This window comes from Diabrotica undecimpunctata, chromosome 9 (genome assembly GCF_040954645.1).
Source record: "Diabrotica undecimpunctata isolate CICGRU chromosome 9, icDiaUnde3, whole genome shotgun sequence".
Lineage (NCBI taxonomy): Eukaryota > Metazoa > Arthropoda > Insecta > Coleoptera > Chrysomelidae > Diabrotica > Diabrotica undecimpunctata.
The window spans coordinates 16426234-16449841 of NC_092811.1; the positions used below are offsets into that span (position 1 = coordinate 16426234).

Genomic DNA, 23608 nt, shown 5'->3' on the forward strand with positions numbered 1-23608 from the left:
TTTTGAATTTGAATAGTTTTCTAATCGTAATTATATAAGGTAAGTAATAGTAGTTGTAATCGCAAGGTATTAAAGGGGAAAGGCGCAAAATGTCGCCTGTCAAAATGTTCAATGTGTTTTAAATGTATCCATTTTTTTTTCAAATCCTGAGAAAACTAAAAAGCATTTTCGAAAAATTTAAAGGCAGAATGAAATATTTTTTAGAATAAATAAAAAGTTTCTTTTGCATGCAATATTTTCAATTAAAAATTATACTATATTTTCTCTTTTATTTTCACCCCTGTTACATAACATATTAAAATAAACATTGTAGAAGTTTTCAGGGACTTTCTGCCCTAAGTAATAATGTAATCTTTCATTCTGCGTTTAAATTTTTCAAAAATATTTATTAGTTTTCTCCGGATTCGAAAATAATGGATACATTTAAAACACATTGGAAATTTTGCCAGGCGACATTTGGCGCCTTTTTCCTTAATTAAATAAATGTATCTTTTACAAATGGCAAGAAACTTTTTATTTTTGAATAAAATAAATAAGTTTTATTAAAAAATACAATTTACATAAGTACAATTTAAAAAATATATTTATTTAGTTCAAATAAATGTTTCAATCATATACTCTACGACACTGGTCGTTCATCTCTAACCATTCAAAATACCCCCGTAATAGGATTATAAGGTATTGTATTCCTTCAGATATAAGGTGGGTTAGTCGAAAACGTCTTAAACCGTCAGTTTTAGGTTGGTTTTTACTATTATATCGTATTACCTATCCTCTCTGTATTTCAGTTTTCTAATTAGGTTTAAACTTGTAGTGAGCTATCAACAAATTGTGAACCGACTATAAATATTATAAAATATACACTTTAAAACAAATTTAGTTAATGCTTTCATTATTAGCGAAAATGCCTTTGTCATAATGCCAGTAAAATAATGTATACAAAAATAAAATGAAAAATGTGTATAAAATATAAATTTATTCTAAAAAAAGTTATAAAAAAATACTTTCATGACTAACTAAAAGTATAACAGTTCAGGCATCACATCCACTGGAACCACTTCCACCCCCTGCATCGCCGCCACCACAATCTCCACCCGTATCATTCGCGCTGTGACCATCTACAGTATCAATTCCACCTCCCAATAAAACAGTATTATAGCGTGCCTTATGTCCTAAAGCATACTTCGAATGAGACATTCCACTGTTGCTGCCCGATGGACCGAATGCATCATTTCCTGAACTATGCTGACTGGCTCCGTTACTTCCCGGACCACCGAAAAAGTGTCTGGAACTTTGATTGTTGCCACTGGAAGGAGTTAATACTTGTAGTAAAGCACTGGCTACTAGTAAGCCTTTAGCTGCATTGGGATTGCTTTGGTCAGCTTTCTCGTCTTGCGTAGCAATATACTCAATTGGAACTTTAGTTTCTAATTGGTCCTTAGACGGTTCTGTGGTTGCTTCACTCTTGTCTGTGGTTGCTTCACTTTTGGTGTCGTTAACTTCATTTTTGAAACCAGCGTATGCAAAACTTTGATTCTTATTCTGATAAAATTGTTGACCTTTCTTTTGTTTATTAGTGAATCTGATGTACAACATGAGAATACAACCGCCAATTGCAAATAATAAGGCAGCAATTAGTAGCGCAACCCATATTGGCGTAAAAATTTTCATCTTTAGTCAAAAAATGATAAGTTGGTAATATGCGAATGTCCTTGAATGGGTTTAAATCGTCACAACCATTATGCAGACCTAAAAATAAAAAATATATACGTTTATGATATGATATAATAAAATCAACTATCAATTCTAGAATTCTTATGAACTGTTGCAAGTTGCATTTAGCTTAGTCACGTTAGTTGCCATTTTAATGTTAAAATATTGATATCAACTAAACAAATAATCTCAATAATAATGATTCAAACAGTTAAAAACAGTTAAAAATCGCAAACTTGAATATTTTGGCCATGTTATGCGCCACCCAGGGAGATATAATACACTCCATTTAATAATACAAGGCAAGATAGACGAAAGGAGAGGACCAGGTCGAAGAAGAACGTCATGGCTTAGAAACCTGAGAGATTGGTTTAATCAGCCTATTATTAGGAAACTTTCGTTTTTAGTTATGATGTTTATTTTACACTCTAGATGGCGTCCCGTTGTAGGTATGTAAGAATTGAGAATTTAACGGTTTTTGTACATTATAACCTTATTTTTGTCGATAGAAAAACGTGTTATATACTCTGGTGCGTAAACATTATATTAAAATCGCAGATTTAAGTAAACCTGGACCTTCTAGTACAAAAAAACGTAAGATTGTACAAGTGAGAAATCCTAATAAGTTAACAGTGGAAGAAATGATGGAGTTTTTATATGAGTCCGATCAAGAAAGTTTGTTAGATGACAATGATAGCGATTATGAACGTAAGTTAGCAAAATAATAAATATAAGCGAAAATAAAAGTGACAATTCTATAAGCGAAGACGAATATTTGCAGGTGGGTGAAAATAATACAGTTGTTTCTAAAATAAATAATCAAGACATTTTAAAGTGGGAATGTGAAATTGACAATATGACTCAAATTCCCTTTGTTAAAGAAAACAAAATATTGGTTGAATCACCAGATGAGCATCCTTACGATTGGTTTAGAATGTTGGTTGATGACGAACTTTTAGAAATGATACTACGAGAAACCAATATGTATGCCGTGGAGATCCTCTGTACTAGTAGTGGTAAAGAAAAGTCGAGAATTTCAGCTTGGAAAGAAATAACTGTTTCAGAACTACTAATTTTTTTGGGACTTACCCTACATACAGGAACAATAAAACTTAATAATCTACAGGACTACTGGAAACAGCATCGGTTGTTTTCTCTTTGTTTTGGAAATTATATGAGTCGAGACCGATATCTACTTATTATGAGATGCTAGATATAGAGAGATAATTTTTGCAATACAAGTTCTCTTTCAAAAATGTAGAGACGTGAATTGTGATATATATGTATGTTTTGTTGATCATCAGAAAGGGTTCGATAGAATAAAACAAGACGAACTGATGAAAATATTAAATTCAATTGCTCTGGACAACAGAGATCGCCGTATAATAAACAATATCTATTACGAACAAACTGCAGCTGTTAGAGTTGGGAATCAGTTAACAGACGACATAAACATAAAAGAGGTGTGCGACAGGGATGTATATTGTCCCCATTATTGTTTAATACATATTCAGAGCACATTATAAACCTAGCGCTAACGGACATGAGGGAATACTTATACACGGAGAACGACTGAACAACATAAGATACGCTGATGATACTGTCATTTTTGCAGACAGTCTTGAAGGTCTGCAGACACTTGTCTTCAAGGTGGCAGAAGTAAGTAGCAGGTTTGGGCTTGATTTTAACATCAAAAAACCCAAATACATGGTTACTACTACTAAGGATTTCCAGTTTTCACTGTCTTCCTTCACTCAACCGTTTTCTCCAATTTTCCCTGTCATTCCAGTCTCCATCTCGCAGGGTTCTTTTCTACATCGTCGATTTCATCTCTGAATGACCTTCGGGGTCTTCCTCTCTTTCTTCTTCCAATCGGGCTCCATTCTGTGATTTTGTTTATCCAGCGTCCCCTGTCCGCTCTTCTGACGTGGCCGTACCAGGATAGTCTCTTCTCCTCTATATAGTCGATTATGTCTGATTGCACTACCATTTTCCGCTTATACATGGTTATAAGCCAAAATAGGATACCACCTGGTCAATAACTAGTTAACCAACAACTTATAACACAAATCACCAACTTTTGTTATCTGGGTACAAACTTAAATGAACAGTGGGACCAATCGACGGAAATTAAGATAAGACGAAGATAGATAAGAAGAAGACATCTGGTTTTGGTAACACTCTAGAAAAAGTCACGTATCGCCACTGAAGTCTTCAACACGGTTAAATTTTGTTTTTTTTTTTCGTTGAGTATATCTCCGCTATCATGACAATATTGTTTACATAATAAACATTATCAATTCCAAAATGCTATTAAATCGTAATGAGCTTAGTGAATCACTCTGATAATATATAGCACTGTATATCATAATGGGATTTGTAACTTTACCGTTTGCTTGTACTTCAAATAATTGTTTGTTTATTTTAAAGTATCATATCATTAATTTCTAATGATAGGTCTACATTAACCTCATACATAACTGAAGTAAATAAGATTAAATTATATTAATTTCCAAATTCCAACGCACTAAAATAAACCATTGAGCTTTCGATATTATGATTTAGCCTAATCACGAAAGTGAAAGTAGCCAAGGGGATATCGGGTGTTCAAATCCCCTCTCTCCGAAAAGTTATTAACATTCATGAAATTAAACTAGGGATAGGCATGCGGCGTATCTCATTGACCATCATCACAATTACGGAGCTACAGGCCTTAAAGGGCCTTGACCTTCTCAACCTTTCTGGGTCATTCTGCTCTGTCCAGTTGGCAACAGCGATCTTCTTAGCATCCTGTGTTACCCCATCTATACACCTCAGCTTTAATCTGCCCCGTCCGTGTTCCTATTATCACCGGCTGCACTGTTAAAATATTTTTCATCATACTCGATTCCTTAAGCTTGTAGATATTCTGTAATTCAAAGTTATATCTACGCCTTTGGCCTACGCTAAAATCCTCCGCTAAGGAAATACCGTAAAATTGGGTGAAATTTATCCAAAGGGGCGAAATTGATAATTGTGAATGATTCTGAATATTTTAATTTTCCCTGAAATCTAAGAAGCTTAAGAAACGGTTGACAACGTCGCTTTAGCTTTTAAACACTAGCGGAAAACCTCTGATTGTTTAGTTGAAAAGTATATTTTATTGAAAAAAGCTCTTTTAACTATGGCTATATTTTTGATTGCCACTAACCGAAAGTGGCAACCGCTAACAGAAAACGAAAATCCAAAATAAGTGTAGAATCACAAAACATGCTGAAACAAAGAAAAGATCTTTTGAGACAAAACAAAAGAGACACTGCAGAATTTAAGGAACTTAATCGAGTAATAAGGAAACAGATAAAAGAGGACATTAAAAAACATCAAAAAAACCGTATAGAACAAATTATAGAGAAAAACGCTCAAATGTATCAAACCGAAACTAGGAAAGAAAAACATAATAATCATTAAAAATGAACAAGGATAACTAGAAAAAAGTAAATCTGATATAGCAAACTCAATTGAAAAGTTCTACGCCGATCTGTATCGTTCCTAAAACGATCCCCCTAACTCCTCAAAGCAGAACTTGAAAAGGCAGATAGCAAATGTCAGATAGCACAGACCTGAAAAATGATCGACCAATTTCACTTCTGTGACTGTTTTATAGACTACAATAAAGCGTTTGATAAGGTAAAACATGACCGACTCATGGAAATTCTAAAAAATAAAAACCTAGATGAAAGAGATTTAAGGCTAATAACAAACCTTTATTACAATCAGCGAGCAATAGTACGTACTGAAAAAGAGACATCTGAAGAAATGGAAATAAAGAGAGGAGTCAGGCAAGGCTGCATACTATCACCTCTATTATTTAACGCTTATTCTTATTCTTAACGCTTAAGATGAAACAGTCGGCATAAGAGTAAATGAAGTCTTAGTTAACAACATCAGATATGCAGATGATACAGTAATAATAGCCGATAGTTTACAAGACCTGGAAAGACTCATAAGTAAAATAGTAATGTGTAGTAGGGAGTACGGAATCTTGCTCAATATCAAAAAGACGAAGTTCATGAAAATTTGTAAAAAAACAACCATAATACTAACGAAATCTTGACAGTAGAAGGCCAGCAGATCGAAATAATAAAAAAGTACACTTACCTAGGAACACTTATAACAGAAAATAATGACTACACTGCAGAAATCAAAGTCAGAATCGAAAAAGCACGTTCTAATTTTATGAAAATGAAAAAGGTCCTATGTGGCAAAGATTTAACATTAGCTCTTAAAGTACGCCTAACAAAATGTTACGTATACAGTGTACTATACTATGGAGTGGAATCACGAACGTTAAATCTAGACACAATAAGACGACTTAACGCCTTTGAAATGTGGACCTATAGAAGAATTATGAGGGTTTCCTGGGCAGATAGAGTTACGAACAATGAAGTACTGAGAAGAATAGGTAAAGAGAAGGAAGTTGAACTAACAATTAAAGAAAGAAAGCTACAGTATCTCGGACATGTGATACGGGGCGAGAAGTATGGCATCCTGCGACTCATAATGCAAGGAAAGATAGATGGCAGAAGAAGCATCGGAAGAAGACGAATTTCATGGCTTAAGAACCTGAGAGAATGGTTTGGATGCATCTCAAAACAACTTGGTTTCCTGGGCAGATAGAGTTACGAACAATGAAGTACTGAGAAGAATAGGTAAAGAGAAGGAAGTTGAACTAACAATTAAAGAAAGAAAGCTACAGTATCTCGGACATGTGATACGGGGCGAGAAGTATGGCATCCTGCGACTCATAATGCAAGGAAAGATAGATGGCAGAAGAAGCATCGGAAGAAGACGAATTTCATGGCTTAAGAACCTGAGAGAATGGTTTGGATGCATCTCAAAACAACTTTTAGAGCTACTGCCTCAAAAATTAAAATAGCTATGATAATTGCCAACCTCCGTAGCGGAGATGGTACCTGAAGAAGAAGAATTTCACTTCTTTCACAACTTCACAAAACCTTTACAAAGATTATTACAAACAGGTTAACACTTAGATTTGACGGATATCAACCAGTAGAACAAGCCGAATTTAGAAAAGGGTACAGCACCTGTGACCATCTTATACTTTGAAAATCTTAATAGAAAAGACTAACGAATACAATCTCCCATTATATCTGGCTTTTATAGATTATGAAAAAGCTTTTGATATCGTAGCACTGTGGGCAATAGAAGAAGCATTAGTCAACAACCGGATCGACTCCAGGTATAGAATATTAATACATCATATTTACGAACAAGCTGCAATGATAGTGAAGTTGGGTAATGGAATCGAAACAAGACCAGTAAAAATCAACCGAGGCGTAAGACAAGGAGACACAATATCTCCAAAAATTATTTACAGCTGCCGTAGAAGATATCTTTAAGTCAATAGACCGGGAAAATAAGGGAATCTCTATTAACGGAAGATACTTGACCCATCTTAGATACGCAGATGATGTAATACTAATAGCCGACACGTGGAAAGCACTGAATACGAAGATTGAGGAGCTACACACAGAATCCCTTAAAAAAGGAGTGAAAATGAATTTCAGCAAAACTAAACTAATGTCAAATAAAGCTGACAAACCTATGATAAACATCCAAGGAACAGAGATAGAACACGCAGATAAATATCCATATCTGGGTCAACATGTTAAGGTAAGCAAAAAAACTCAGACTACTGAAATAAGTAAACGGGTAAAAATGGGATGGGCAGCATTCGGAAAGCTCTCATACGTACTTAAAAATAAAAACATACCTCAAAGACTGCGAACCAAAGTGTTTAATTCCTGTATCCTACTTGTACTTACATATGCAGCTCAAACCTGGACATTCACTAAAATAAACATGGAGAAGATCAAAAAAACTCAGAGAGCTATGGAACGACAGATGCTGGTTTTCTCACTCCAAGACCATAAAACCAATGAAGACATTCATAATAAAACAAAAGTAAAAGATGCTGTCGAACAGTCAGCTAAACTGAAATGGAAATGGGCTGGACATAACGAACGGCTTAAAGATGGCCGATGGAATAAAGAAATCGGTAATTGGCGGCCATACGAAGCCAACAGACCACGAAGAAGACCGCAAATGTGCTGGAGCGACGATATTAAAAGAACTGCAGGACCAATGTGGAAACTTCTTACAAACATCAGATATGAATGGCGAGAATTAGGAGAGGCCTATATTCGGCAATCCGAATAGAGAGAAGGGCTTAAAAAAATATTTTTGATAAGTTTCTTTAGCTTAATATTTAGTCAAAAGTGTTTTGGATGTCCAGGGTCGACAGGTCCTTCTTTTCAAAAACAATTTACCTGGAACTTACTGAGTATATTCATTACTGAGACCGCATAAACGAGAAATTATCCAAAAATTCCAAGAGAAACTTTAGTTTCCTACTTCGAGAATTTGCGTAGAGAATTAGAAAATATTCCACCTAATAACATATGCAATTACGACGAGATCAATGTAACAAAATAACCCAGGAAATAAGAAAATGATATTTCAACGCGGCATCAAATATCCCGAACGGGGTTTTAATTTTGATAAAGCAGCAATGACTATAATAATATTTATGATCTGTACTTCGGCTTCAAGATTGCTGTTATCACCATATATAATTTATAAAGAAAGAAAAAATTGGTTACAAAAGACTAAAAATGGTCCAAAAAGATCACCTTGTTCTACTGACAGGTGCTGCTTTGTATAAACAGATTCTAAAACCTATATGGACATATGGCATCTAGCGGTGGGCTTGTGCTAATAAGAGTAATTTAGACATCATCCAGCTATTCCAAAACAAAGTGCTAAGGAGCATTTTTAACGCTCCTTGGTACTATAGACTATAGCACCAAGGCCTTCAACATGTTGAGGCCATCTGACTCCTTGACAACGCCGATCTGGTTAGAAGACTGAAGAGGAAATAAGTCTACGAGTTGGTTAAGTGCAAGAAGTGATGGTACAGCTTAATATTTGTGCAATAAATTAACAGAACCTAAGGGACACTAGTGAGTTTACTCTAATAGTATCAAATTTTTAGTAATAATTTAGGCTAGAAAGAAGAAGCTCATTGATCATATTGTTTGATCAGACCGTAATGTTTTAAGCATCTTATTGAGGAATTAAAAAAAAACAAATGCGAAAAGGAAAAATACTGCGTTGAGTTTCCGGTATTATTTTCAATTGGAAAGTCCTCCACAAAGAAGTGTACCACTGCCTGATATAGGCAGTGAACATACATATTATGTATATGTATATTATATTTAAATAATAATAATAATACCGTTATGACTACGTTTTACCAAAATTGTTTGCTTTTCTATCACTTCTCTAAATTATTAATAGTTACATATATAATAAAAAATAACCTGAATTTTTAATTTTAAAAGTACAAGAAAACACTTACCTAAATAAAATTTAACGCAAACGCAACAGTAACTTACTACAAGACTTCTAAACAAGTATTGTTGATATGTCACTCAATGTTTAGTAATTATTATGAGGCATGGGTATACCCCTTTTCGTCAAAAATAATCAGTAAAACGTGTTTAACGTCATTTCTCACTCTCTCACACAGTTTTCTTTGCTTCCAACCTAAAATGTTATCACCACAGATGGTCAAACGTCACACGAACATTGCTTATTCTCAGTTTTCTAAGAACCGATTTTATACAGTTGACCAGCAAAATAACAGTCGAATAATTAATATATTTACAATATAGATGAGATGGACTATGGTAAATATCTGAATTATTCAATTTGTTTATGTTAAAAGTTAAGTAAAAAAATAACACGGGAATTCCGTAAGTACGAATCTGAAAATTGTATAGGTATGTATAATTGTATAGGTTATACCTATATGGATTCTGCGTTGCTTATTTATCAACTTACAATAGCCCAGTCAACAATGTCACATTATGAAAATATGGAAGACAGTAATTCATAGAAACGTGAAGAAACTCAATTTTTCTTTTTCAAAAGAAAATCAATTTTCATTGATTCAAGTTGATTTTTTTACTAACCTTTATTACAAAATCTATACAATCACAATCTCAACCTAAATATTTAGGTAGATAATAGACAATAAATAATAGGATTGACAATTCAAGTAGGTATTATGATTACGATGACCATATATTTAAAAAAAAGGTCCAAAAATGTATTAACCCTGTGTTGGTAGCGTAGGGTCTGTAAACCCGAACCTACCTTTAACTGGAATTTACCTATCTTTAACTTTTAAATACTTGGCAATGATGATTAATGACCAATGGGATCCTCAACAAGAAATAAAATGCCGTACCGAACAAGCAAGACAAGCTTTTATCAAATTTAAACCGCTACTATGTAACCGCAATCTTTCCTTCAATCTCCGCTACAGGATGGTTAAATGCTATGTATGGTCCATATTGTTATACGGCATGGAAACATGGACGTTAAGACTGCCTTCCATTAATAAGTTGGAGGCCTTCGAAATGTGGACGTTGCAAAGAATGTTCCGCATACCATGGACAGATAAGGTGAGAAACGAGGAAGTTTTAAGAAAGGCAAATACTGAGAGAGAACTACTCAATTTAATCAATACGAAAAATTGGATACCTCGGCCATATTCTGAGAGGAAAAAACGCGATCCCCCAACTAATCATCCAGGGAAATATTGAAGGCAAGAGAGGAGTAGGTCGTAAACAAATGTCGTGGCTACGGAACATAAAGAACTGGACAGGTATAAATAACACTGGCGATCTTTTGCATGCCGCAAAAGACAGACGTCTGGCCTTAAGATAATTCGCCAACGCACTATTATAGGTGCACAGCACTATAAGAAGAAGAAGACCTTTAACTGTACAGAACTCCGTTGGCAACAGCAATGCAGTAGTTTATTTATTTCTGACGGTATGCTAGATATATATATATATATATATATATATATATATATATATATATATATATATATATATATATATATATATATATATATATATATATTTAGGGATTCTACAGTATTCACTGCCTTCCCTCGCTCAACCGTTTCCATCTCTCTCTGTTGTTCCATTCTCCATCGTTCAGTCCTCTCTTACTCATGGCGTCGTCTACTTCGTTCCTCCAGGATTTTCGGGGTCGTCCTCTTTTCCTCCTTCCTATGGGGCTCCATTCGGTTATTTTCTTTATCCATCTGCTGTCGCTAGTTCTTCTTACATGTCCATACCACTTTAGTCTTTTTTGTTCTATATATGTTAGTATGTCTGTTTCTATTGATGTTCTTTGCTTTATTTCGTCATTACTTCTCCTATCCATTCTTGTTACTCTGCAGCATCTTCGCAGGCATTCCATCTCTGTTGCTACTATCTTACTGCTGGTTTCCTTGTTTATGATCCAATTTTCAGCCCCATATGTCATAATACTTCGCACTAATGTTTTATAAATCTGCGTTTTTGTCTTCATATTTAGGTGTCTATCCCACCATACTGAGTTAAGTTGTCGGATTGCTGTTCTTGTTTGTCCTAATCTTTGTGTAATTTCTTCCTCTGTTGTTGCCTTTTTCGTGATTATAAACCCCAGGTATTTGAATTTATCCTTTCCTTTGATTGTTACGTTGTCATCAATCTGTAGATCTTCTATGTCTTCTTCACTTGTAGATAGGTACTCTGTTTTCGCGAGGTTAATATCTAGGCCAGCCTTGGTATATTCTTCTTGTAGTTTTTTCATCATGTAGCTGAGGTCGTCTTGGTCTTGTGCAATCACTACTTGATCGTCTGCAAAACTTAATGTATATAGGTATTCGTTCCGTACCGGTACTCCCATGCCTTCGCATTTTCTTTTCCATGTAGTCAAGGCTTTCTCTAAGTATATTTTGAATAGGGTTGGAGATGTGGAACAACCCTGCAGGAGCCCTTTTGTTGTGGTGAAGTCTCCTATGATTCTTGTTCCCATTTTAATGGACACTTTATTTTCTTTATACAGAGCTTTTGTAGCTTCTATGAGTTCCGTCTGTATTTCTAATTTGTACATTGCCTCCCATAGTTCTGACCTTGGTACAGAGTCATACGCCTTTCTCAGGTCCACAAATGCCAAGTGTATATCTCTATTTTTTGCTTTTTTCTTTTCCAACAGTTGTTCCAGTGTGTATATGTGGTCTATGCATGATCTTCCTGCCGTGAAGCCTGCCTGATCCTCTCCGATTTTGCCTTTTATCGCTTGCTCTATCTTTTCTCGTAGTATCTTCCCATATAATCTTCCTATTGATGATATGCCATACGGTATGACGGTATGCTAGATACAATAATTAAATTTACAAACAAATTTATTGAAAATGTTACATACACCCAAGAAAGATCGGCACGAACCACAGATAAAATTGAAATAAAGGCTTTATAGGGCCTTTTATATTTGTCAGGATGTTTAAAAGCTGCTAGACTAAATCTTGAAGAACTGTGGGATAGAAAAGGGTGTGGAGTAGAAATATTCTGGTTGACAATGTCCCTGGGAAGGTTTCGTTTTTTGCTTCGTATCTTACGTTTTGACGATAGAGAAACACGAATGAAATATTATGAATTACAAAGTCAATTCTGAATGAATGAAAACACGAAAATGAATTTGTTACGAATTGCAAAGACCATTATACAGTTGGGAGTTGCGCTACGATTGATGAAAAATTGGAGGCATTTAGGGGACGATGTAGTTTAAGCCAATACTTACCAAAAAAGCCTAATAAATATGGCCTTAAGATATTTGCCCAAGATATATTGGATCATTGGACGCAATTCAAAACTATCTTTGGATAACAAAATTTTACTCTACCATCCAAGTCCATCCTCAAGCCCATATGGACTTATGAGATTCAGCTATGGGGCACTGCTAGCGTCTCCAATACAAAAATCTTACAGAGATTCCAAAACAAGGTGCTGCGTGCCATAATCAATGCGCCATACTATGTATTCAACGAGGTGATTCAACACGACATCCCCCTAGAATCCGTGAAAGAAGCCATACAACGTTTTAGTGCTAAATACTGTGAACGAGTGCTAGTGCATCCTAATGCGTTTGCTCGACAACTAAATGTGCGGAACGTCTTTGAATTACGTAGACTAAAACGGCAATTGCCGTCCGACTTGTCCAACTGAACATAATAAGTGTATTCAAACTAATAATGCAAAATATGTATATCTTCTTATTGGACAAACGTAAGTTTTTGGCATTAACGATAAATCAACTCTGTAGCTAAACATAAACAATTATATCAATTAAATAAAACATAAGAAATTATATTAACTTTGCAAAAGTAAAAATCCTGTAATTAGGAGTTTTTAGACGGGGCACCTGGAATAGCCTCATATACTTCCGGTTTTTTGTACATTCAGTTTCTTCAATTAAATCACTTAGCAGCCTTTGTCAAGGCCATATATTCTGCGTCGCAGCTACTTGGCACTTTGCCAAGATATTGCAGAGCCACAAAGCTTAAATACATATCCAGTAAAGAATCTACGATTTAATATATTGCTTGCCCAATCGGCATCTACAAAACCTTGCAATTCCGAATCATCTTTTGAGTAAATCAAAGAATAATTAATGGTGTCTTTTAAATACCTCAATACTCTTTTTGCACATTTCCAATGAGACTCATTATATACATTGTTAAATTGACTCAAGAAACTGACTGTAAATGATATATCTGGTCTGGTTAAAACAGATAAATACATCAAACTACCAATTAGCGTCTGATAAGGAAATTTATCTCTAATACAATTGTTGCTATTATTATCAATTGTTAAAGATAACTTTGGTTTAATTGGAGTTTTAACTCCTTTGGCATCACTCATGGTAAACCTCTTTAACAACTGAATACAGAAAACAGAGTTTTTCTGATTCAAAACAATATAACCTTTATTTGGATCAAAGTCTGTTTGCATACCTAAACATTTCATAATTCTACCCAAATCTTTAGTAACTTACTTTTCAGCTCATTTTTTAGTCCAATTATTTCACTTTCATCATTTGAAAACACAAAAAAAAATCATCTACATCTACTGCTACGACGGTAATTTTATTATTTTCTCTTTTTATATAAATACAAGGAGCATGTTTTGATTTCGTAGAATTCATATTTTCCAAAACATTATTTACGTCATAATTCCAGGCCATAAAAGACGATTTAAGCCCATAAATAGCCTTATTGAATTTTAAACATTTGTTATCTGCTAAATAAAAACCCTCTGGTGATTGCATATATATTTTCTCTCTCAAATGACCATTTAGAAATTCTGTTTGAACATCTAAATGAGTACAAAAAGTTTCTGTATAGTCTATACATTCTTTTTGACGTCTTTGATTAAAACCCCAAGCCACTAATCTTGCACGATATGTAACTTTATTTTCGATATTATACTTTAACTTAAATACCCACTTATTATAAATTACATTAAGATTTTCTGGCACATATACCACACCCCATGCTTTTCTTTTACGATTGGCATCAAACAAAAGATACTTTGCCTTTTCTACAATAATTGTCCGATTCAAACGTTCGGATAATCGATTTTGTTCAGGAGTAGGGATTGGTTTTTTGATGTATATACCATTTACACTTAAATATCTTTTAAATTCTTTTGAACAAAATTCTCCACCATTGTCACTTCGCAGAGTTTTTATATTGACACCCTTCTGGTTTTCAGCCATACTTTAAAATTCTTAAAACAATTAAAAACTTCACTTTTTGTTTTAATAAAATAAATGAAGACCATTTTTCTAAAAACGTCTTGGAAAGTAACAAAATATTTGGAGTCACCTAATGATCTGTTCTCCATAGATCCACATACATTAGTGCATATAATCTCAAATAAACTACTGGCTCTGTGACCTTTCTGTGAAAACGGCAATCGTGTTTGTTTGTCGTCACAACAAACTAATATACAGTTTTGTTTGTTAATGTCAATTCACGCAGTCACATTCAGTCCATCTACTGCTCCATCTTTTATTTAATTTAAATAAACACTGTTTATAGGACCAAACCTATGCCATGTTTCTATGTCATTGACAAATAAATAATTTTCGAAATCTTTATTAACTTTAATATTCAATTTATACACATTATTTTTTCAAGTCAGTCTTTGCGATTAGTTCAGATTTTTTGTTAAATATTTTGCAACAATAAGTTTCAAATTTAACTGGATTCCCATTCCCTATTAGTTTGCTGATAGATAAAAGGTTAGTTGTAAGTTCTGGAACTCAAAGAGCATTTTGAACCACAATATTAAAACTATTCTTACCATCTTACCAACAACCGTTGTTAAATCCAAATCACTTGAACACTTTATTTTGGCCGTATTCTTGTTAGCAACTGTAATGTGACGTGTATTATTCTGGTTATCTGGTTCTGGTATTGTATATTCTGGTTCTGTTACCTTACCTTCCATGTCCAACAGTTTTATTTTGATCGAATCGGTAGGAATGACAATTCTCGAATGTTCGATAGCCATTATCATTGGTGAAAAAAGATCAGGTAATCCCGCCAAAAGTAGCTCATACACACTGATAATGAATTTTAAAACCAGTTCCACTCAATTTTTGTCCTTTTTCAACTATTTGGTTCACATAACCTGCCATTGAACTGTAATTTTTAAATCTCAATCTGACCTGTCAGTTTCAGCGTACAAGCGAAGCAGTAACATCTCCAGAAGGTGCCCATCCCTAGTGTTGGCGAAACGTCGAGAACTAATCTCAAAAGACAACGGCCTAACAGCCCGAACAAACAGTTTAACAAGTTATAGTTTATTTTTATGAACGAGAGAGTAATTAGCATAATTTTAACTGGTAGCTCCGACCACTCCATGGGCGTGCTCAAGATTAATTGAAAAATTACTTTGAATAATTGTAAAAAATAAATGAATTATTTCAGTGTTATAAAGTGTTATGTGTATGTAAACAAAAGTGACCTCTTTTATCACACACTATATTAGAACTGACTGGCCTACATTAAAAAGGGTTTTAAAAAATTACATTTTTTTTAATTTTTAAAAATTACAAAAGAGAAAAAGAGTTTTTAAAACCGTCTAAGGTATGTTAAATAGATGAATAAAAATATTAATATAAAACTTACAGCTACTTGTTACAAATCCAAATCAGATTCAGAAGATGAACTTTCAGAACCAAGATTTATAATAACTGGCTCGATCATTTTATCAGTAATATTGTCCAGCTTCCACATTTTTTCCTCTTCTTTAATAGTGTGATTTACTGCCTTTTCCCAGTTTTCAGGTTTTACATTATTTACGGCCTCCAAAAACAACTGTTTAACATCATGAATTTTAAAAGTGGTATTTTTTCTTGAAACTTCACTCTTTATCTGTGCCCATACCAGTTCAATCGGGTTTAATTCACAATGATATGGTGGGGATCTAAGTACTGTCATTCCACGATTTTTGGCAATTTCATCAATTTCGTATTTTTTAAATTTTTCTTTATGAAGGGCACACAACGAATAAAGTTCCTTTCTTATAGATCCGGGATGGTACGTAATATTTTTTGAACTCAGCCAATTCTGCAAGTCTTTTTTTAACCACTTGGTTGTGGGCAGTCCTTCTATAAGTCTGGAGTGATAACTTGCATTATCCATTACTATTACACAGTTCTTAGGAAGAAGATCTATCATTTGTTCGAACCATTCTTGAAAGACATCAGCGTTCATGTCTTCATGGTAGTCACCGGTACGAGTTGATTCAAAAGTTAATAAACCACCTTCAACAAAACCGTCTGAACTGCCAATGTGTACTATTATCAGCCTGCGTCCCTTTCCTGATGGTGGGTTTAAACCAGTAGATAAGTTATTTACAAAAGCGTGCCTTTGACTTGTAACAGTTTCATCCTGCCAAAATTTATTTGGTGTATGACCCTCGTTGATCCATGTTTCATCAAGATAAAATATTTTTCTTTTTTGGTTTCTCATTTCCTTTATGGTTCTTAGAAAATGTCTTCTCCATATGACAATATCGCTTCTTTCTAATAAAATAGACTTTCTGGGATTCTTTTTCCAGCGGAAGCCTATTTCTTTTAAAAGTTTCCATAACGTACTTCGACTCATTTCTGGGTAATCCTTATCATCTCGAACTGAGACAAGAACTTTATTCAATGTTGGAAATTCTTGTCTAAAGAAGAATTCATGCACTTTCCGTCGAAGTCCTTCTTTAAAATGATATTCTATTTGAAATTTTGGTTTCCCTGGAGCATTACGTGGCATTTGAAAACTACCACATTTCTCTTCTTTAATAACTCTGTAAATCGTAGATTTCCCAACACCACGTGTACTGCTAACTAACTCAACGGTCTCATCAACACTTTCACATAAACGTTTGTCTGTAAATGATTTAAAACAATTAAATATTAATGTTTTTTCATTAACTGTTAGAGGACCAATTTTTCGGCGTTTACACGGCACTTCCAAATTTTCCATAACACTAGTATACACAATAAACTGCACCTTGCAACTGAAGTACCTACTTTTAGTGAACTGTTAAGAATTTTGAATACGCCACTTGGACCTTCCTATATACAAAATGGAAAAACCCACTATCACATTTTCTGTGGAATAAGTTTAGAAGGTAATTATCTAGTCAATTACTGTCGTAGATTCCTGGAATTAAAGAATTAAATGTTTGATTGTTGAAACCCTTACTTCGTGGAATGCACTCATTTCAGATAAAATAAAACGTTTTATTTTATCTAAAGAATTAAACTTTATTTTGCAAATAGGCAAAGAATTAAACTTTATTTTGCAAATAGATAAAATAAAACGTTTTATTTTATCTAAAGAATTAAACTTTATTTTGCACATAGGTAGGTACTTATTAAACTTTTATTGGTTATATATAACCAATAAAATAAACATCTTACATTTCTTGCAAATTCATTAGTACCTGTTAACCTCCATCACTCCGACACTGGCAACCTTATTTAGGGATTAGTAACCCTCACAACTATTGTATTCTATTCTGCTCCAACCTTTATACCTGGTGGTCATACTCAATTTAAAATTGTTTTCCTATATACTTCTGTAAACTTGTTGACAAATATCTGTTTTTCATTGAGTCACCCGTATCAACAGTTTAGGGATTTGCATACATAATTTATTGTTTTATTACTCTCTCATACATAAAAATACACTATAGACGATGGCCGTGAAAGCCTAACACATTTTTTAAAGCTTCCCAAATTTTTTTCACGATTTTTGTTTCTTTTTATATTATGTATATATAACGATTCTTTTATAACGAATATTCTTTTATATGGATCAAGTAAAAGAACTAACTTGGATTTAGCTTTTTCTTGTTTGTCTACTCTGGTTTCAGTCCCGTCTAAACACGTTGACAAACCTTCTAGAACAAGATAATTTTGCAATGCACAAGATCAATCATCGTAATTTTCGCGGCCTAACAACTTTGGCACCGTAGACACGTAATTCACTGCAATTTTGTACCTTAACGCTCGCTATTATGCAACGTTTATCTATTTACCGACGGAAAAAATGGTCTGGGACCATAACCTGCTAAAACTTGTAAATAAAACTGAAACAGTTGACTATACAGTTATAAGACTAAATTGATTTTGTTCATTATTTGTTCTTGTTCCGAAAGTGAATACAGTTTATAGTTTACAAAATTCTAACGAGACGACTAAATGGATTCCCAGGATTCCGATGATTTATCAATTAACTTGTAAATAAAGTTTCATGTGTTAAATAAAGAGACATTTTTACCGTTATAATATATTTTTGATGAAAAGCAGTTAAGAGTGAAGTATTATATTAATTTGTATTGAAGATATGCTAGGTAAGAAACCGATAATTTTAAATCGCAGAGAAAAGTAATTTTCATTGTTGGATTTTATTTAACCACTTATTAATCTTTCTAAAATACATAAGAAATCCACTTCTGACTTCTGACTGAATAAAACTATTTTTACTAACAATAGCTATATTTATCATTTTCAATTAATTATTTGATCATATTATTAAAAAAAAAACATTGATATCATCTAATTTTTATTATTTCTTATCCTGAAATGCCACTCACAAAAATTGCAATAATTTGTGCTGAATACTGCTGAACACATTTTTTAAATTCCTAAAAATGTAACATGAATACCTCGGTTGTTACAACTGGTTTCGGAAAGGGGTGAGGGGAATTGTTAAAGTGCTTGAAACTTAAAACCAAAGAATATAGACGCTTATCTATATTCTTTGTTGAAACGTTTACAAATGACACGACTGATTTGATTTGCATCTCATACATCATACCATTTAGTAGATTCTGTTACATACAGATATATATCTGTCAACATCATCAATTTTTGGTCAACATTGGGTATAGCGTATATACAAATTTAGCTGAAGATCGCGAAGAAGCGAAGAGTTGCAGGTTTGTTTAATGATAATAGAAAAGGAAGTATTAAGTATACGACATACGACAGAGATGAACGTCTTATGCAAAGAAAATGTGTAGAGTAGTAAATTCAGAACATTGTTGTCAAGTCTTGTCCCACAGTTTTTTATAACTAGACTTAGGCAAGTATGCAAATAAAAAATGTATGGAATATGTGCATAAATATGCATGTAACAAAAATTAAATATAAATAACTCTGAAAGTAGTTTTATTTACAAAAATATTTACAATATTTTCATTTATATTGTAGTAAATTAACATTTATTTATTTTACAAACTAAGTTTATGTAATTAAATATTTAAATATCTTAACAAATAAATGATATTACTTCGAATTGTAATAACAATATATTATTAAATGCTGTTCAAAACTTTCTAACAAAAACTTACGGGTTCTATCGGAATACATTATATTTGAGGACACTAAGTAAAGTGACATTTTTGTAAATATTGAGAAATAGTCAATGACTCAACGTTCTTTATCATATCTTTCTCGTCCTCCAGCATAGCCAGTGCATCAGTTAGAGAAAAACCCCTGGAAGTGTAAATTTTGAATAAAAGCATGTAATTTACGCAAAAATAAAGTTCTGTATGTAGTACTGTGATGTGTCCAACGTCCTACATGTAGGACGCTGCGAAATAGAGGTTCAAAAATATATCATAACATATTTGTACATTACTGTTAATCCTATATTGCTTAATATACTTCTTTTTACGTTAAAATGCACATCCTAAAATATTATTTATATAGTTTTAAAAATAAAAATTTTGCTAACCAAGTAGAATTTCACTATTTAGGAGAGTGATTCATCGTTTAAACGCTGAATATCCTCAAATTTAAATGTACACAGTGGCCCTCGAAATCTACCCGTTTTCTCAATTGCAATTTGCGTTTTCTCATAAGAAATTACACAATATATAAGTAGTATATTTAGTTGTGCTTCTCTATAGAAAAACTGACCAGGAGTTGTCGTACAGTGTAGCCAATTCTTGTTCACAAGTAGTAATTATGGTCATACAAAACCTGTATTCTTCCACGCAGCTATTATTACCGTCATAAAAATACCAAAAAACATGATTTTTTCAATAGTAAAAATTAATCACAAAATTGTAATTAAATAAATTTTATTTATATGTTCTGTTTCGTTACATATTTAAATTTATAAAATAAAAATCGATATTTTAAAACAATATTTTTCAACCGTTTGGCAACTTTGGAATTAACGACGGAACTCCGTTTCAATTCAGATCCACAGAAAGCCGTAAAACTAGTTTTTGTCGAGCGAGTGCCCATCAACAATAGTTCATTTACATTGGCGTTTCTGAGGGTAGGGTATGTGTTGCATTTTGTGAATATATTTTATGCGATAAGTTTGTGTTATTGATAAAACGTGTTATTGATAGATAATACGAGTGTTATAGTTTGTCGTTTTATAGTAAATTTTTAGTTATATTCTGTGATTATTTGGTTTGAGTTTTATTGGAGTTGGACGAAAAACCGAGTTGTTACAAGAGAAGACAGCAAAATTCTGATGTTGATTCCAAAAATGAAATGCCGCAAAAGAGATGGAAAATGTTAACGTCCGAAGAGAAGGTCCGAATAATACGAAACGTTTATGAAGGAATTGTCGGCAGAAAAATGGAATTAAATGTTAGCCAAGCGGTCGACATTTGTAGCAGTTTAACAAAAGTATCCGTTAGCTGTATTTATCGTGTACTTAAAAATACATCGGAAAATAAAAAGCAAGAAAAAGGTAAAACTAGAGGTAGGAAAAGCATTGTTTTGGATGACGAGACAAGGAATATTATACGTCGAAAAATTCATTCATTTTATTTTCAGAGTGAAATTCCAACACTGAAAAATATTTCTCAAGAGCTCGAAAACGATGACTCCTTACCCAAGATATCTCGTAGAGTCTTAACCAGGACCACGCGTGAAATAAACTTTCGATATGTAAAACTTAACAGAAAAAGTATGCTATTAGAAAAAAATAAAATTATTGTGTGGAGAAGAAAATATTTAGAAGAAATTCGCAAAATTCGCAGCACTGGACGCAAAATATGTTATTTAGATGAAACCTGGATTAACGAAGGTTAGAAAAGGTCATACAGTTGGAAAAGTTTGGCAAGATTTAAATGTCAAAAGTAAAGCATTTATAGAAAGCTGATATACAGGATTAAAAGCTCCATCAGAAAAGGGACGGCGTTTAATCGTCACCCATATAGGAAGTGATACAGGGTGTCTTGATGATGGTTTTCTTCAATGTGAGTCGAAAAAAACAGGTAATTATGAAAGAAATTGAAAGGGAGGATTCAAGTATGGCTTAAAGAAAAGGGGATTGCATACGAAGAATCAATGCTCAAAATTTAGCTACTTGACATTGCACGGTCAAGGAAAAGTGAATATCTTAAATATGCTGTAGATGAAACTGCAAAAGATTATGGTGTCAAAGTTCTGCGTCTACCACCTTATCATTGCGAACTTAATCCCATTGAACTTATCTGGGAGCAAGTGAAAGGAGAAGTAGCACGCAATAACAAAACGTTCAAATTAAACGAAATTAAGAAATTTTTGATTCAAGCAATCCTCCATGTAACTCCAGAGAAATGGGCTAAATGTATAGGCCACATAATTAAAGAAGAACATCGTATGTGGGAACTTGACACTCATATCAAAGTTTTACTAGAGCCAATTATAATTACACCAGGTGGTGAAGATAATGACAGCGATAGCAGCACTGCATCTTCAGATTTAGACAGCGAATAATATTTTCTAATAGTTTAATAAGAACATCAGCATAAAAAAAAACCAAAAACAAAAAAAAACGAGAAGAAGATAGTAAGTGTGTATAGTGTGTGTTTAAACACATCAAACATTATTTTTATTTTGTTTTTATAGAATTTTATTTTGTTTTACAGGATTTTATTTTGTTTTGTTTTATACTGTTTAAGTGTTTTGTTCATTTTATTTAATTAGACAATATGGCTCTTGGCGAACACCCATTTAAAAAAAGTATCGCGCCACAAGACATACCTCTGGGGTGGTGTGGAAACTGTCTTAAAATTTGTTTTAAAAAAATTTCATTTAAGGACGGGTCACGTCAAAAGACGTTTTAGCGTAACTTCCGCGACAGCCGGTTGGTATCAGTAAACTTTCTGCAAAATTACTTCTTTTTTATAGCTTTTTGTTTGTGGCATTCTGTATTTTTAGGGGATTGTAGGGAATGAGCCACAAACTATTTATTCATATGTTTATTTATTGACGTTTCGATCTTTATATCCAGAGACCGTTTTCAATTATACAAATGATAGTACTATTTATTTTCTATGGCTTTTCGCTTGTCGTTCTGTATTTTTAGAAATAATGTTGGGAATAAGCCACAATATATTTATTCAAATGTTTAATTTACGGACGTTTCGATCTCTATAAAGAGACCGTTTTCAAACATACAAATGACATATATATTTATTTTTCTATAGCTTTTTGTTTGTGGCATTCTGTATTTTTAGGGAGAAGGTTGGAAATAAGCCACAATATATCTATTTACATGTTTAATACACTGACGTTTCGATCTCTATTCCGTTTTTAAAGATTGAAAAAAAAAAGAAAATAAACAATATAAGATTATAAAAATATATAATAATAAACAAATAAAATAAATATAACTATCATTTATATCTTTGAAAGCGGTCTTTGGATATAGAGATCGAAACGTCAGTAAAAACTTGTAAATAAATATATTGTGGCCTATTTCGAACATTAATATTTGAAAAATAAAATATAATTAACGTTAAAATAAAAGTAAGTGTACGTCACTGGATTTCCAAACGGCTTTCCGCATTTCTAGGCCTTTAAACGATGAGTCACTCTCTCAAATAGTGAAATTATACCATAAATATTATGGTGTAACTGACTGTCGTTTTATATTTTATTACATTGGGTGGTTCTTAGAGATCGATTACCTGTAGTCAGCATTTAGTTACTGGGTAAGAATGAGACAGTATCAGACTTGCTTCAGGTGTTGTATATGTAGGACGTTGGGCATATCTGGGTTAATAGAGTTAAAAAAAAAAAGAACCAAAAAGAACCTTTGTGTACCTCGACATTGGATGGAGCTGATAACTTATACAAATAGAAAGTTCTGTACAGTACAGATCGAAAATAACGATTCTTTAGATTTTCAAACACTAACGCAATACTTCAAGAAAAGCGAAAGTGTTATACAGAGCATGCAATGGTTACATTTTCAACAGGAAAAACTTTTATCACTGTTACAATAAAACAGCTGTAGGTATCATAGAAGAGTTTAAGAGCTATCTATGAAATCCATTCGAGCTGGCAATAACCAGATCTATTGCCAGTACCGAATGACAAAAGGTCTCTCATTAAGCAAGCTAAATATTCAAATCTTCAACAGTTACTCAACTACGTACCTCCAATTTACCATGAGTTT

General features: G+C 33.2%; 1 protein-coding gene across 1 annotated transcript; it reads right to left on the reverse strand.

Moving 5' to 3' along the window:
• Window positions 1-959: 959 nt before the first annotated feature.
• Window positions 960-9361, reverse strand: LOC140450309 (uncharacterized). The gene is made up of 2 exons (XM_072543863.1): window positions 9134-9361; window positions 960-1749 (listed from the first exon to the last, which is right to left on the reverse strand). The coding sequence occupies exon 2, from the start codon at window positions 1669-1671 to the stop codon at window positions 1033-1035; it is 639 nt and encodes a 212-aa protein (XP_072399964.1). The 5' UTR covers window positions 1672-1749; window positions 9134-9361; the 3' UTR covers window positions 960-1032.
• Window positions 9362-23608: the final 14247 nt, after the last annotated feature.